The sequence below is a fragment of the Pipistrellus hanaki genome (assembly GCF_964339955.1).
Source record: "Pipistrellus hanaki genome assembly, chromosome: 2".
In the NCBI taxonomy this organism is placed as follows: domain Eukaryota; kingdom Metazoa; phylum Chordata; class Mammalia; order Chiroptera; family Vespertilionidae; genus Pipistrellus; species Pipistrellus hanaki.
Window position 1 is genome coordinate 163,328,703 of NC_140504.1, and position 14,047 is coordinate 163,342,749.

Here is a 14,047-nt window from a genome sequence, read left to right on the forward strand (position 1 = left end):
TCATGCTCTCCAAGTTTATGAGTTGATTATAGTGCATTCCTCTATAATTTAAATGGAAGCAACCAGAGGGGTTGTGAGGGTTGACTCTGGCATGTCTGGTCTTCCACCTGCTAATTGTGTCACCCAGAATCCATGACCTACCTCGTGTGTGCCTCAGTTTCCTCACCTGGAAAATGAGGATCAAAATAAGAACTAACTAAGATTATCTTTGTAAGGTATGAGGCTCTGTTCCTGGCAGGGCATTTCTGGGTCTATGATTAAGTGCCGATCACAGAGAGGCATCCTGGCCTGGCCTGAACTAGCAGCCAGCCACCAAAGCACCTTAAGGATGTATAAGATCTCATACTTCTTTAATCAGATGAATTACTTATTCCTAAGTATAATGAGCTCTCTCTACACTGAGGTCAAACCCCAAATTTCACATCCTAAACCCTCCCCACCATGTCTCAGGGATTAATGTACATGAAAATTTCTATAGTTTTCAGCACTAAACAGGCATCAAAAATTCAGTTCCATCTGCCCTGCCCACTCCCCATGGAAGATGCATGAGTTCTCCTTATATGAAACTAGATGCAAGGACCTGCTACTATGAGACCGGGGCTTACAGCGATGGGGATCATTATGGGGAAGTAAAACACCACTTCTTCATTTGTACATCCAAGGGGAGCATGTGGGTTTTGACTTCTACACAGCCACTGTTAACGGAAGAGGAGAGGCAAAGGGAGATAGGAACTGAATTTTTGGTGCCTATTTAGTGCTAAAAACTGGAGATTTTTTCACATACATTAATCCCTAAGCCAACAATGCAAACCCTCTTACCTAGTTTTACAGATGAGGAACATATACACTCAGAGGTGGTTGCTGGCATTCCCAAGGCAAACGGCTAGTGAGGAAACTGAGTTTAGTAGCACCTAGAGGATCATAAGGTCATAACAAGGACTCTTATAGAGTTCCAAGAGTCACTGTTTTTAAGGCTACTCTGCAACTCCCCGCCTAAGAGCTAACCAATAAGTAGTGCCTGCTCCATCCTATGACCTACCATTGTAAGCTTTCCTGAACCAAACTGAAAAGCAGAGCTCCCAGTGCCCCCTGGTCCAGCTCCCTCTGCATTTGTAGGCTGATCTGGAGCCACCAGGGGGAGCCCTTGCATTAAGAGCAAAGGGGATTTGACAGCCAATTATCATCTGGGGCTGGGAGCAGGGCTCTGTGTTCTCACCAGAGCTTCTGCGGAGGATTCCTCATCATATTGCTTGCTAATGTATACAAGTCATCCTTACTTTTGACTGGAGTGAGGACGGGGTGTGCGGAAAGTGACAGGGGCCTTTGGCCTGCCCCTCATTTAGCTTGGAGAAGTGGACTCCACTCTGATTATGAATAGAGCCCACAAGGCGGCGTGAATCCAATTGTGAGTCATGAAGTCCGTGCGCTGGCCATGGATTTTTTTTAAGTGAAATGTCACATCATGGCTCAGAAAAGGAGAGAGACCCATCAGTGTGGCCACACCCAAAGTTAGATTACATTTTGAGAAATTTTTATTTTCGTATGTGTATATGTGTGCCTGTCCTGAGTCATGATGTAAAGGCTCCATCTTGCTCTGAGTCATTAATCATTCAAACGCACTGACCTAAAAAGCTAAATCCCCAGATTCCCAGACCCTAGACCAGAACTCGTGTTGAAGCCTGTATTCTTAATAGATTCCCTGGCAGCTGTGGTGATGAGCAGGTATGGGGAGCAGCTGTTAGAGGAAACAGGCACACAAGTGGGCTGTCCTCGCTTGCCACCACCTCCTCGCCCCTGCACAAGGCAGGAGAAGCTTTGGCAGCAGCGTAGCCCTAACAAAGTATGAAAAGTCCCACAGTGAGGGGAACGGCAGCCCTTGGCAGGCAGTAGGCACAGCACTGGTTCCCCGCTGCACCAGCTCCCAAACCCCAGGACCAGGGTGAGCTCTGGGAGGACTGGGAGCTGAGGGTTGGGTTTCCAGCACCAGCTCTGTCAGAACAAACAAAAGCAAAAGCACTTTAGAGTTAGCCAGACCTGGGTTCAAATCCTGAAGCTTCTATCTTTTACCTGTGTGACCAGAGGCGGGTTATAAGGTCTCTCTGAGGCTCAGTTCCCTTGTCTTCCCAGGGCTAGTCACATCGAAGTATGACAACAGTCAGATGGAAGTATGACAATGTACCCCAATGCTTAGACAGCACCTGGCCTAAAACAGATGCTCCATGATAGCCACTCCCCCTCTGGCATCCACGAAACCGCCCTAGGGTTTAGGCACGCTATGTCCCCCTTTATAGTCCTCCCAATGGGCGGGGATAGGCCAAGGCTGTCACTGATGGAGATTACATTGTCCAGCTGAGTGTTATGTACTAACAAGAGCCTGCAGCCCCCCTTCCGCACTGACTCCCCCGCCTCGGCTCAGTAAACTCCCCTGGAGAGTGCCTGCTGGGGAACAGTGGTGAGAGAGCCTCTTGCCCACCAGGGCAGGACAGGAGGGTCTCCCTCTCTCCCTCTTCCCCCTGTAGGCGCCTGTTCTTGGGAAGCTGGGCCATGGATTGCCCAGCCAGTGAAGGGATTGCTCCGGCCCCAGCCCCGGGCGAGGGAGGAGCCGCCGCCCAGGTGGGGCAGGTGCGCAGCCTGGGCTCAGGTGTGTCCCGGGAAAGCGATTGCTCCCTGGCGGGCGCAGGCGCCACAAAAGGTTCCCTCGGCCCCAGAATCCAGCTCTGGGAAGTTGGGTTTGTGTCCCAGACTCTGCCTCGGAGGAAAGCCATGGACGCGGTAAGGCTTGGGGCTCGGTTGTTGGCTTCTCTAAGTCAGTCTCACCGGGTCTAGTCACTCCCAACGGAGCTAGCCGCGGGGAAAGGCGGTCCTAGAAGCTGACACCTCCTGGTTTAGTGCAGCGCCGCCCCTGCTCATCTAGTTCCCGGGAAAGTGGGGTGGAGGCAGGTTGTACTGTGTCCTGTGGCCCCTCGGAGGGTGGAGGGTAAGGGGACAAGAGTTCTCCAGGACGGTGGCGTGAGGGACCCCAGCGCGCATCCCGCTAGAGAGGTTTCTAACTAGTCCCCCAGCTGGTCTAGGAGCCTGCTGGCTTCTCTGTGTTTGCCCTTGTGGTCTGTGTCTTCTCCTGGTGGTGAATGGGCGCCCTGGGCAGAGGGGAGAGAGCTGGAGGCAGGGCTGCCCTGCCTGTGGCTTTTCAGTGCACTTTGCTCCTTATTCGCTGTGTGGCCTCAGGCAAGGGAGTGGATCCTCCTGTTGCTCAAGTAGGAATGTGGGCAGTTTTCATTCAAGGTCTTTTCATATAACTAATCCCTGGTTTCTATCCATTAGCCTACAATGAAATGTGTTGTTTACAAGTAGGTTGTTTGGTTTAAAGTTAAGTGAGTTAATAAAGTTAAGTGAGGACTTTGAGTAGGACTAGCATGTTATAGTTCGTGAGATCATCCAAGGTGCTTTCTATGGGAAAGTGCCCCCAGCACAAAGCCAGGTGGAAATCACTTCTTCCCTGCGGTGAGCAGCTTGCATAGTTGGAGAATTCTTTCTCCGCCTGATAGGCCACATCTTGCTTTTTCTTTCTTCAGTTTTCCAACTATTCTATTCCTCTCTTCAATAAATCAGTTTCTTTCCGGGATGGGGGTGGGTAGTGCTGAGATGTGTTTTGCTTCCATATCCTCTTTATCATGCATTTGGAATGAAGCTGTTTTCTGCTGTGAATCATGCATCTTCCCTCAGAGGCTTGGCTTCAAATGGAGACAGGACCCTTTCAGTGCTGCCCCTGTGTCCCAGGGCTTGGGGCTCCTTCTCTCTGTGGCCCATCACTCTGGTGCAGTGTTTCCCAAACTTCTCTCATGATGGGAATCACCTGCTAGAGTTGTTAAAAATACAGATTCCTGAATCCCAACTAAGAAGTGCTAAACTAGAATTTTTGGGAACATATAGGTAAAATTGTATACTTAACTAGTGCTCTAAGCTCCAGTGCAACCAGCGAGCTTTGGAAAAGAGTGAGCCAGGGCAATCTGCTTTCATCTTCCCTCCTCCAAATCCCCTTCTCCCCTATTCACCTTATCCCCTTCCAACACACACCTTGCGTTTTAGCAACCTTTGTAAAGCTCCTCCTTCATGGAAAAATGTGAGGCTGAATAAATAGGTTGGTGTGGTTGTAGGAAAAATAAGGGACATATAGTTTGCACTTTCTGATGTTCCAGGATGTGCACTGGCATCTACTATTTCAGTTCATCTGCATGGCAACACAGCGAGAGCAATACCATTTGCCCTGTTTAATTTGCTTGTTTTGTTGTTGTTTTGAGCCAGAGAGAAGGAAACTGGCGGTCAGAAGGTTATCATGCTCTCAATATCACACAGCTGACCAGTAGCAGGGCTGGAGTGTGACCTTAGATCTGTCAATAACAAATACTGAGTGTCAGTTATAAGCCAGCCATTGTTAGCAAGGATTACAATAACAAAACAGGTAGAATGTTAGGCAATTTAGAGGAAAATGTACAAAAGGGCATGTTAGCTAATAACATTTTTATGGGCTAAGGTTAAGCTAATGTGGTTCTGCAACTATTTCTGCTCAGAGAGAGGGAAATATATCAAAAGAGAAATATGAGTATTACATTTTAAAAGGAGGATTTTGTTTTATTTATTTTTTAAGTCGACAGGGAAGGGGTGAAGGAGCAAGAGGCCTCTAGTAAGAGAGGCTGCTGTTTTCAATGGGACCATTTCGAGAAAGGCATGGCTGTGAGTTGACTTTAGAGCAGACACTTGAAGGAGTGAGAAAGTTGATCATGTGGGTATCTTAGGAAATTACTTTCTACAGAGAAATTTAAGCACATGTGAAGGCTCAGAGCAGAAGCTTGTCTCCTGTGTTCAAAGAGCAATAAAATGGCCAGAAAGGCCAGCACAGAGGAGGCAATGGAGATAGTGTGGGAGGCAGTGTCAGCCTGGTAGGGCCCTGCAGACCAATGCAGGAACTTCACATTCCTCCCTGAGTGAGATGGAGAGCACCTGAGTTTGTGAGTAGCACAGTGGATATCCCATTTATATTTTAAAGGGATCATCTGGCTGTTGTTGTGAAAACAAATGATAAGAGAGCAAGGTTAGAAGCTGTCTGACCAGGTAGGAGGCTGTTGACAAAATCTAAGCAGGTGGGCACAGTGGCTCAGAACAGAGTCTTGGCAGTGAGGGTGGTTAGAAATGGTTAGATTCTGGTCAGAAAAGGTAGTCAACAGGACTTACTAATGCATGGGACAAAAATAATGTGATAGAAGGGATGTGCAGATGTGAAGCCTGGGCACCTGGAAGAATTGACATTTAATTAGATGATTAAAGATAGAATAGGTTTGCTCAGACAGCATGGCTCAGTGGTTGAACATCCACCTCCTATGAACAAGGTGGTCATGGTTTGATTCCTGGTCAGGGCATATGCTTGGGTTGCAGGTTCAATTCCCAGATCCCCAAAGGGGAGTGTGTAGGAGGCAGCCAGTCAATGATTCTCATCATTGATGTTTCTCTCTCTCTCCCTCTCCCCCTCTTCCTTTCTCTCTCTCTCTTTTTTTTTTTAATTCTCAAATGCTTTCTTTTATTAGATAATTTCTTCCTCTTTGAAATCAATAAAAATATATTTAAAAAAAGAAAAAGATGGAACAGATTTGCCAAAAGATCAGGAGTCAGCTGTATTCACAGTAAATTGGAAGGTGAGGGTCCAGGTAGGCAGTTGGATATTTGGGTTTATAGTTCAAGGGAGAGGCTCAGGCAAGAGGTATGATTAAGATACTAGATTATCATCATCTAGCATGACGTTTGGTGCACCCTAGTATTTAGTATATGGGAGAGTAGAGGGCCCTGGGATTAAGATCAGAGTGTTAGGGGTAAGGCTTCTTGTGAGTTCCAAGGCATTTCTGAGAAGGGGGAAAGGAAAGATCATCAGTCACAATTTTAAAGGACTGGCCACCTCCATTTCATTTGTGCACAGAGACTGGTAGGTAAACGTGACTGGACTGTGTTGTTTAGTCCTTGATGGTGAAACATTAAGTGACCCGTACACCTACAGGGCTGTCACCAGGCCAGTCCTACCCCGCAGCACTGACCCATTGTTAGCTTCCCATGGAGTCAAGCTCTTCTCCTCCAAACTGTGTACCCACCATCTCCCACAGGAGCGCTAGTTCTAACCTGTGAAATTGGCCACATCACTCCCCTGCTGTACCCTCTTTGGTTGTTCCCCATTGCCTGTGGGGTGGAGCCCAGACCTTTTGCCTGGCTGACAAGGCTAAGGTGCTCTGGTACCTGCCCTATATGCTCCCACTCCAGCCTCCTGGCCTCACATCACTTGTGTTCCAATGTGTTATTGCTGCGCACACACACATTCTTTCTCCAGAACGCTTAGTTTTTCATTTAAGACTCAGCTAAGATATTGCCTCCCTGGGAAGCCTTCCCTAGCCCCTTGTTCACAGTGGATCTCCTTCATCTTGCATGAACCCAGCCATTTGAAAGACCAAGGACTGGACTGTGAGATCCCGGAGAGAAAGGACTCAGCTTTGCTCACACAGGAAGGACAGACTGATGCTTAAATGCATGGACTGAGGTAGCTGGACTGGTCTCATTTTCTAAATCTATCATTTACTAGCTGTTCAGCTTTGAGAAAGTTACTTCATATCTTTATGCCACAGTTACCTCATTTGGAAAGGGAGATCATAATATTCACCTCTTAGCCATCAACTGAATTTTTACCAAAGAGCTTAAAATAGCACAATGAACTTGAAAGGTAGACTACACACTAAAATCACAATGTTATAGTAATAATAAATGAACTGTTATGGGTTGAACTGGGTCCCCTCCCACCAAATACATATGTTGTAGTTCTACCCTCTATTACTCAGAAGGTGGCCTTCTTTGCAGATTGTGTCTTTACAGAGGTACCCGAGTTAGAGTGAAGTCATTAGGGCCAACCTAACCTAATATGACAGTGTCCTTGTGCAAAGGAGGACATAGGGATACACACAGAGGGGACATGTAAAATGCAGGGAGAGCCCCTGTGAACATGAAGACAGTCATCCACACCCAGGGAAAGAGGCCTGGAGCAGAGGCTCCCTCAGCCCTAAGGAGGAACCAATCTTGCTGGCACATTGATCTTGGACTTCCAGCCTCTATAGAACTGTGAGACTAAAAATATCTGTTGTTTAAGCCACTGAGTCAGGGTACCTTGTATGGCAGGCCTGGCAAGCTCAGGGTTGGACTTTATCAGCAAATTAATTAAGAGAATTAATGCAAATACTCAGGGCAGTGCCCTTCCCCCATCAACCTGGGAGGTGTTTGTACCATGTTGTTGTTTTGACCTCAACACGAATGGCAGGTGTGTTTAGCTCTTTAGAGAAGAAATCGGAGAGGTGTTGATTACCAGTTAGTGTGGAAAACATTTAGGGATGGAAATAATCTTAGGATCGCGGTCAGTATTCATTCCTCCCTGATCGCAGACTCTTGGATTGGGTTTTTCTCATCTGTAAAAATCTAAAATAGCAAATTCTTTATTTTTAAAGATTAGTTCAAACCTTTGGTTAGGACATGTTAAAAAACAGAGGAGTTACAGATAATATGTTTCATAAATAATAAGCAATTTTGGATCACAATACGGGAAATATTTAAAGTTTACTTCTTACCCTACAATATTATTACTGATTATTACTGCATTTTGTGGATGAGGTATAGTCAGGATGCAAACACAGACATCTCTGACTCACGAGTCCCCATTCTTAACTCTTAGTTGGGTTCCTCTTTATGATCATAACTAGGGGCCCAGTGCACAAATTTGTGCACCTTGAAAGGAACTGTGGGCCACTAGGCTGCAGTGGGCACTGGGGCGGGTCTTAGCCCCTGTTCAGCCTCTTCTGCCACAGCCCTGGTCCCCTGTCAGCCAGCAACCCTGCTCCTGCCACCTCCTCTGCTCTCATGCACTGATGGCACCGCCCTACTCACACCCACTGACAGCGCAGAGTAATTGAGGCCCACACCAGCAGCAGGTGCAAGCAGGGTCGGTGCCAGCATTGAGTGTGAGTGGGAGTGGCGGCTGCTTCCCTGATCACCCCTCAAGAGGAGAGGGAGGTAGAGAAGCCCTGAGGGGTGATCAGGGCCAGCAGCCATCACTCACACCCACTGATGGTGCTGAACAATTGGGACCTGTGCCAAGTGCCTGCTGCAGGTGCAAGCAGAGCCAGCGCCAGCAGCAGGTGCAAGCTCCAGGTGAGACCATGGTGCATGGGAAAAAGAATTTTCAGTAACCACCAGAGGCTTGCCCTGATGGTAGCGACCAGCACCTCATCTTAGTCTGGCACCCCCACTCACCTGCTCTACCATCTTGCCAGGACTGACAACTGTCATGTATCATGCTCTGCCACGGTGCTGCTGATGCCTGCCATATTCCATGTGTGCCCATGGTGGTTAGTACATGTCATAGTAACCGGTTGTTCAAATGTTTTTACAAATGTTCTAAATCAGAAGACCAGAATCTGAATCTAGGTCTGTCATTCACTTATGAGGCCTTGTACAAGTCAGTCTTCTTCCCTAAGATTCATTTTCTTATCTTAGTGTGCCTAATGAAACCTATTTGATAATTTCATCTATAATGCAGACCAGGCCTAATTCTAAGTGCTTTATAGAGGGTTGGGCGAAAGTAGGTTTACAGTCGTGAGTACACAAAACACAAAGTTTATTCTTATATTATCACTTATTTATTAATTATTGTGTTATGTATTGTTATTATTAACCTACTTGTGCCCACCTCTGTATGTGTTAACTCACAACAGCAGCTGTAGGGTGGGCACCGCCATTAGGCAGGTGGGCTCTTTCCTTGAGAGACCCAGAAGGTTGAATAACTTGCTGAAGGTCACACAACCAGCAGGTGGTGGCCCTGAGATTCAAACCCAGAAGCTACATTCCACAAGAGGTCTTCTCTCCCAGAAACTCTAGAACTGTGGTCGGCAAACATGCGGCTCTTTGGCCCCTTGAGTGTGCCTCTTCCACAAAATACCACGGTCTAGGCGAGTCTATTTTGAAGAGGTAGCCTTTGAAGAAGTTTAAGTTTAAAAAATTTCTCTCTCAAAAGAAATTTCAATCATTGAACTGCTGCTATTTGGCTCTGTTGACTAATGAGTTTGCCAACCACTGCTCTAGAAGAACAGACTCAGCCCGTGGAAAGCACAGAGCTAGCTGTAAATAGACAGGCACCCACCACACCTGCACCATGAAACCCAAGGACTCAACTTGCCTCTTAGTCTCTGCTTGGAAGGACAAAAACAGTTTTGACCATATACAACCCCAGGGTAAATGGTAGAGTCAAAACATTCTGTCCCTCAAGTTTCTCCCTCAGAAAAGATATCCTTTCATAGTAAGCAGTGCATTCACAGTGAAAAAAGGCTATAAATCTCCCAGCTGAAACACAGCCTGTCAATGCCCTCATCTACAAAGTTGTTTCAGCATATAGCTGCAACTGCTTGAATGCTTCCAATGAACGCTATCAACAGGTGAAGGTGTTCATCCCTACCTCCTGGGTGTAAATCCTCGCTATCTTCAGCATTGCTAAAGAGATACTGACTTTTAGCTTCATAAGACTGACTCAGTAAAGAATATTCAATCTCTAGACTTGCTGTTGGGAATGTCTTCTGTGTTCTGCTCCAGCCCAGGAGTGCAGTGGAGCTGGAAGCTACAAAGGGTGGGAGGGTTTTCCAGGCATTGTCTTTCCTCATCACCAGCACTAGGTGAGAGAGGGCCATGCATACCCAAAGGGGGCTGTGTAATACTGGTTAGAAGCATGGGCAAGAGTACCAGAAGTTCAAGTTCAAACCCCACCCCTTGGGACATAAATTCCCTGAACCTTAGCTCTCCTATCTTAAAAGTTGGAATCATAATAACTTGGTTTACATCTTATTAAAATGGTTCCCCCTTTGACATGAGTTGTGTTTCCCTGGGTCAGTTCTCCCACCCATACAGGTAGGGATAGTGTTGTTTAGAACTGACCTTGGCCCTGGTGGTGAGTCCACGTGACTTTAGAATCTTCACTTGCAAAATGATACATAGAATAATGGTCTTCAAATACCACCCTGAATTCTGATATTCAAATATCTTAAAGTTAAAGAGAGCAAGAGCGAGCTTTAGGGTAAGCCACTAAGATTTAAGAGTTGCTTGGTTACAACAAATCCTAACCTTTCCTAACCATTATATACCCTGAAGTTTTCTTTTCAGAGCCTGCATCTTATTTTCCTATTGCTGCTAAAACAAATTATTACAAATGTAGTGACTTAGTGCACACAAATTCACTCTCTGGCAGCTCTCAATATCAAAAGTATAAAATGGGTCTACAAAGCTAGTTCCTTCTGAGGCTCTAGGGAAGACCCCATTTCCTTACCTTTTTTTCAGCTTAAAAGCCACCTACAGTCCTAGGTCCATGGCCCCTTCCTTCAGTTTCAAAAGCAGCAGCACAGCATCTTCTTTCTCTCTGACCTCTGCTTCCATCCTTACATCTTCCAAACTCTGATTTTCTTCTCTTCTTCTTACAAAGAGCCTTAATTATTTTGCACCCACTTGGATAATCCAGAATAATTTTCCTTTCTCAAGACAATTAACTCAATCACATTTCCAAATCCCCTTTACCATGTCAGGTAACATATTCACAGTTTCTGAGAATTAGGGTGTGAGCATCTTTGGGAGGGGTTGTTATTCAGCCTATCATAGTCCTAGCCTCTCCTGACTATTATTCACCACAAATTTGTTGGGTTGTTGTTTTCAGAGCATATATCACAGATTGTAATAAATAAATAAATAAATAAATAAGCTAACAAACAAGTAAATTTATTATTTCTTTACTAGGGTCCCCTTTATTAGGTTGCAGATTAAGATAAGGGAAAATTTCAGGACAGAGTGTGAAATGGCTGTATGGATTGAATTTGACCAGGTTTTATGCTGCTGTCCATTGTTCTGAACTAGCTTTGGTGGCTGGACTGGGTGCAAGGTGGGAAATGGGAAGGGGAGGGGAGAAAGAGGGAAGTTTTGTTCAACAAAACATGAGTAGAACCAATGGGGTCAAGTAGAGTGAAAGCCGCAAGAAACCCTATGGATGCTTGAAGTCAGTGAAGGAGAGGGCGGCCAAAATGGAAGCACTTTGATTGTTGGAAAGTTAAAGTGCCACCCTATCAGAACAGATAACATTTTCCCATCTGAAACCATCAGCCAGTTTATTCTGTACTTATTTCCGAAACAAGTATTCTTGTCACAGGTAATCATTTAATCATTGCCAAAACCACTATGATGATCAAGATCATCATGAACATCATTGTTCCTCCCCTCTTCTTCCTCCTTTTCCTCCTCAATCTCTTTATCCACATCACAACTACTTTTATCAAAGTATCATTATGTGGGCCTTCTTTGTACCAGGCACCCAGCAGGGTTGATGTCCATGGCAGTCCTATGATGTGAATAGTTTTATCTCCATTTTACTCGTTGGGAAATAGGGGACAGAGAATGGAAATACTAGCCTAACCAGAACCTAGAGAGAGAGAGGAGTCCAACTGAAGACTTTTCAACCCTAAAGCCCATGTTCTTTGCCCTACTGCTGCACTTAATGTAGACTGGGCAAGAAGAGAAAGATTGAAAGGACACTAACAGTGGAGTAAACACCGCAGAGAGAAGTGCAGGGACCACCACCTCTCACCGCATTTCTGACAGAAGGTGTCCTCTGCAGTTGAGCTGAGTCAAGCAAGACAGCTATTTTTCAGAAAATACGGGAAATGAGCATTCCAGGCAGAGGATGAAATGTGTGCAAAAGCATAGAGGCCCTCATTACTTCCACAAATAGTTACTGTCCTCTCTGCCCCAAGCAATAGGTCAGAAACCCAGGGGTGAATCAGAGAGAGAGAAATGAATGCTTCCTGTACAGTGAATGAACCAGAGGACATAAGACAAGAAGCTTTAAGAACAGTAAGTATTTAGAGGGGATATGAGAGGGAAAGAAGCTGTTAATCCTACACCTGTATGGTGTTTTACAGTGCAGTTCCACATGCCTTGTACCTATCAGGTACTCGGCTAGCTATTGAGTGAATGACTGAATGAGTAATCTCTGTTGTCCTTTAAAACAGCCTATTTTCTTGTGATTTCCATGAGGACAGGGAGCACTTGTTCACCACCATCACCACTTACTTCGGCAGTGGGGCCACTGAGTTGTCCAATCAGGGTACACAGTTTACACAGTAGTATACACGAATGGTCTATGTGATCCCCATGACCCTACAGGTGTGCAACGTTGTTGATGGGGTTCCCATTTGATACAGAGGGTTGACATTTGTTGACTGAATAAACTACTGACTGAAAAGGCAAGTAGGAAGGCTAGACAGAGATTGCTGTCAATTCACCCTCTTATGCAAAAAGCATTGGTTGACTCTCACCTATAATTAAGCATATCCATTTCACAGGTAGGGAAGAGATATAAAGTGGCTGTCTCAACTCACACATTTAGGGAGCGGAAGAGGCAGATGTGGAACCCAGGCCTCTCCTATCAGTGCTTTTCTGCTACAGCACACAGTTTCCCTGTAAATCCATCAGTTTATGGATACCTCCAAGAGTCATAGATGCTTTTTCCCTAGGAAACAGCTGGGCTGAAAACTGTGCTGCTGGCCTCACAGCTGGCACCCTCCCAGGTGGAGGAAATTGGGAGCTGCTGCTGAGAGTCCTTGTCAGGGATTGCTGTGTAATGGATGGCTGCTGCAAACCTCTTTCATACGAGGCTCTGGCTTCACCAGCTCTTTGAGTGGAGAAGATCCTGAGGTGTGGCGAGTGGATTAGCAGAATACATATTCAGAAAGTGCAAAACTGCTGCACATCAGCTTTGACTAAAGATATTTTGTCCCAGATGAAGGGCATTGCAAATACTCGTTAGTTGCATTTATGGACTGTTTGGAGGTCCAAGTTGAGGTTGTGTGTAGTGTGTTAGAAGGAACTGGGGGACGGAGGTCTAAAGGTCAAGGTTGGCCATTTATGAGCTCTTGAATCTTAGGTCAGCACTGTGGCCCCTCCAGCTTCAGTTTCTTCATCTGTGAAAGGGAATTCATTGCTTCTCCTAGCACCGTGGAAGTCCAAGCGAGAAAATGCATGAAAGGGTCCAACCCAGTGTGGGGGAAGGAAAAGAGCTTGAGTTCTAGAATGAGATTTGATTGTTATATCTAAATTTACCTCTGAATAATCATGCAAACTTTGACGACACTAATTATAATAATAACAATAATAACTAGCATCATAGAAAATAGGCTCAAGGCCCTATGCTGAACACATGGATTATCTAAATTAACAGGCAACAATAGAGTAAATAATATTATTTTTGCTGTTTTATTGATAAGAAAACTGAGGTAATGGAGGTCAAGTTCAAACACTATTTGAAAGGGAAAGGGTCCAGATTCCAACACAGCTGGTCTGATTACAAAGTCACCATGTGGTTGCTAATCTCTTAGCTAACCTGCTCTCTCTCCTGGCCTCCTTATCTACCAAATGGGTTTAATAAAGTCTGCCCTGCCAGGCTGTGGGGAGACTCTGAGGCTGTTTCTGAAAAGCACCGATACAGTGCTGCAGGCTGTGTGAATGGTGCCGTGTGGTGGTGGCACCCATGGTGGTCAGTGGTCGTAGAGGCGGAGACGGTGATGGCAGTGATGAAAGGTGACTTCCATTGCTATTGTTGGAGAAGGAAGGTCCTGCATAGACAGAAAGCCAGACAGAAGCTGCTTTCTCTTCTTTCAAAAACACAACAAAATCATCTAACACCTGTGAAACCTGTCTCCGTTGCATTTAGAATGGTGTCTTTGATTTCTCTGACTGTTTCTGCATGCAGCTGGAACTCTCGTATAAAAAACAAATCTAAGAAATCGAAATGGCCACGTTGGCTACAGCATTTACATCATACGGTGTAGGGTGAAAGCAATAAAGTGGCTCAAAGAAGGTATTCAGGCCTTCTATTTTCAGTGTTCAGTAAATTGCACCTTAAATAAAACTGTCATAAACCCAAAGGACACTGAGTGACTGTTCC

General features: G+C 45.6%; 1 protein-coding gene across 1 annotated transcript in view; it reads left to right on the forward strand.

Moving 5' to 3' along the window:
• Positions 1-2,544: 2,544 nt before the first annotated feature.
• The window catches only part of FYB2 (FYN binding protein 2), a gene marked incomplete at its 5' end in the record, with an annotated part of 89,186 nt that continues 77,683 nt past the window's right edge, over positions 2,545-14,047 (forward strand). Inside the window, one exon of the mRNA XM_084873815.1 lies at positions 2,545-2,772. Coding sequence (XP_084729941.1) covers positions 2,545-2,772 — 228 coding nt within the window. The remainder of the gene's footprint in view (positions 2,773-14,047) is intronic.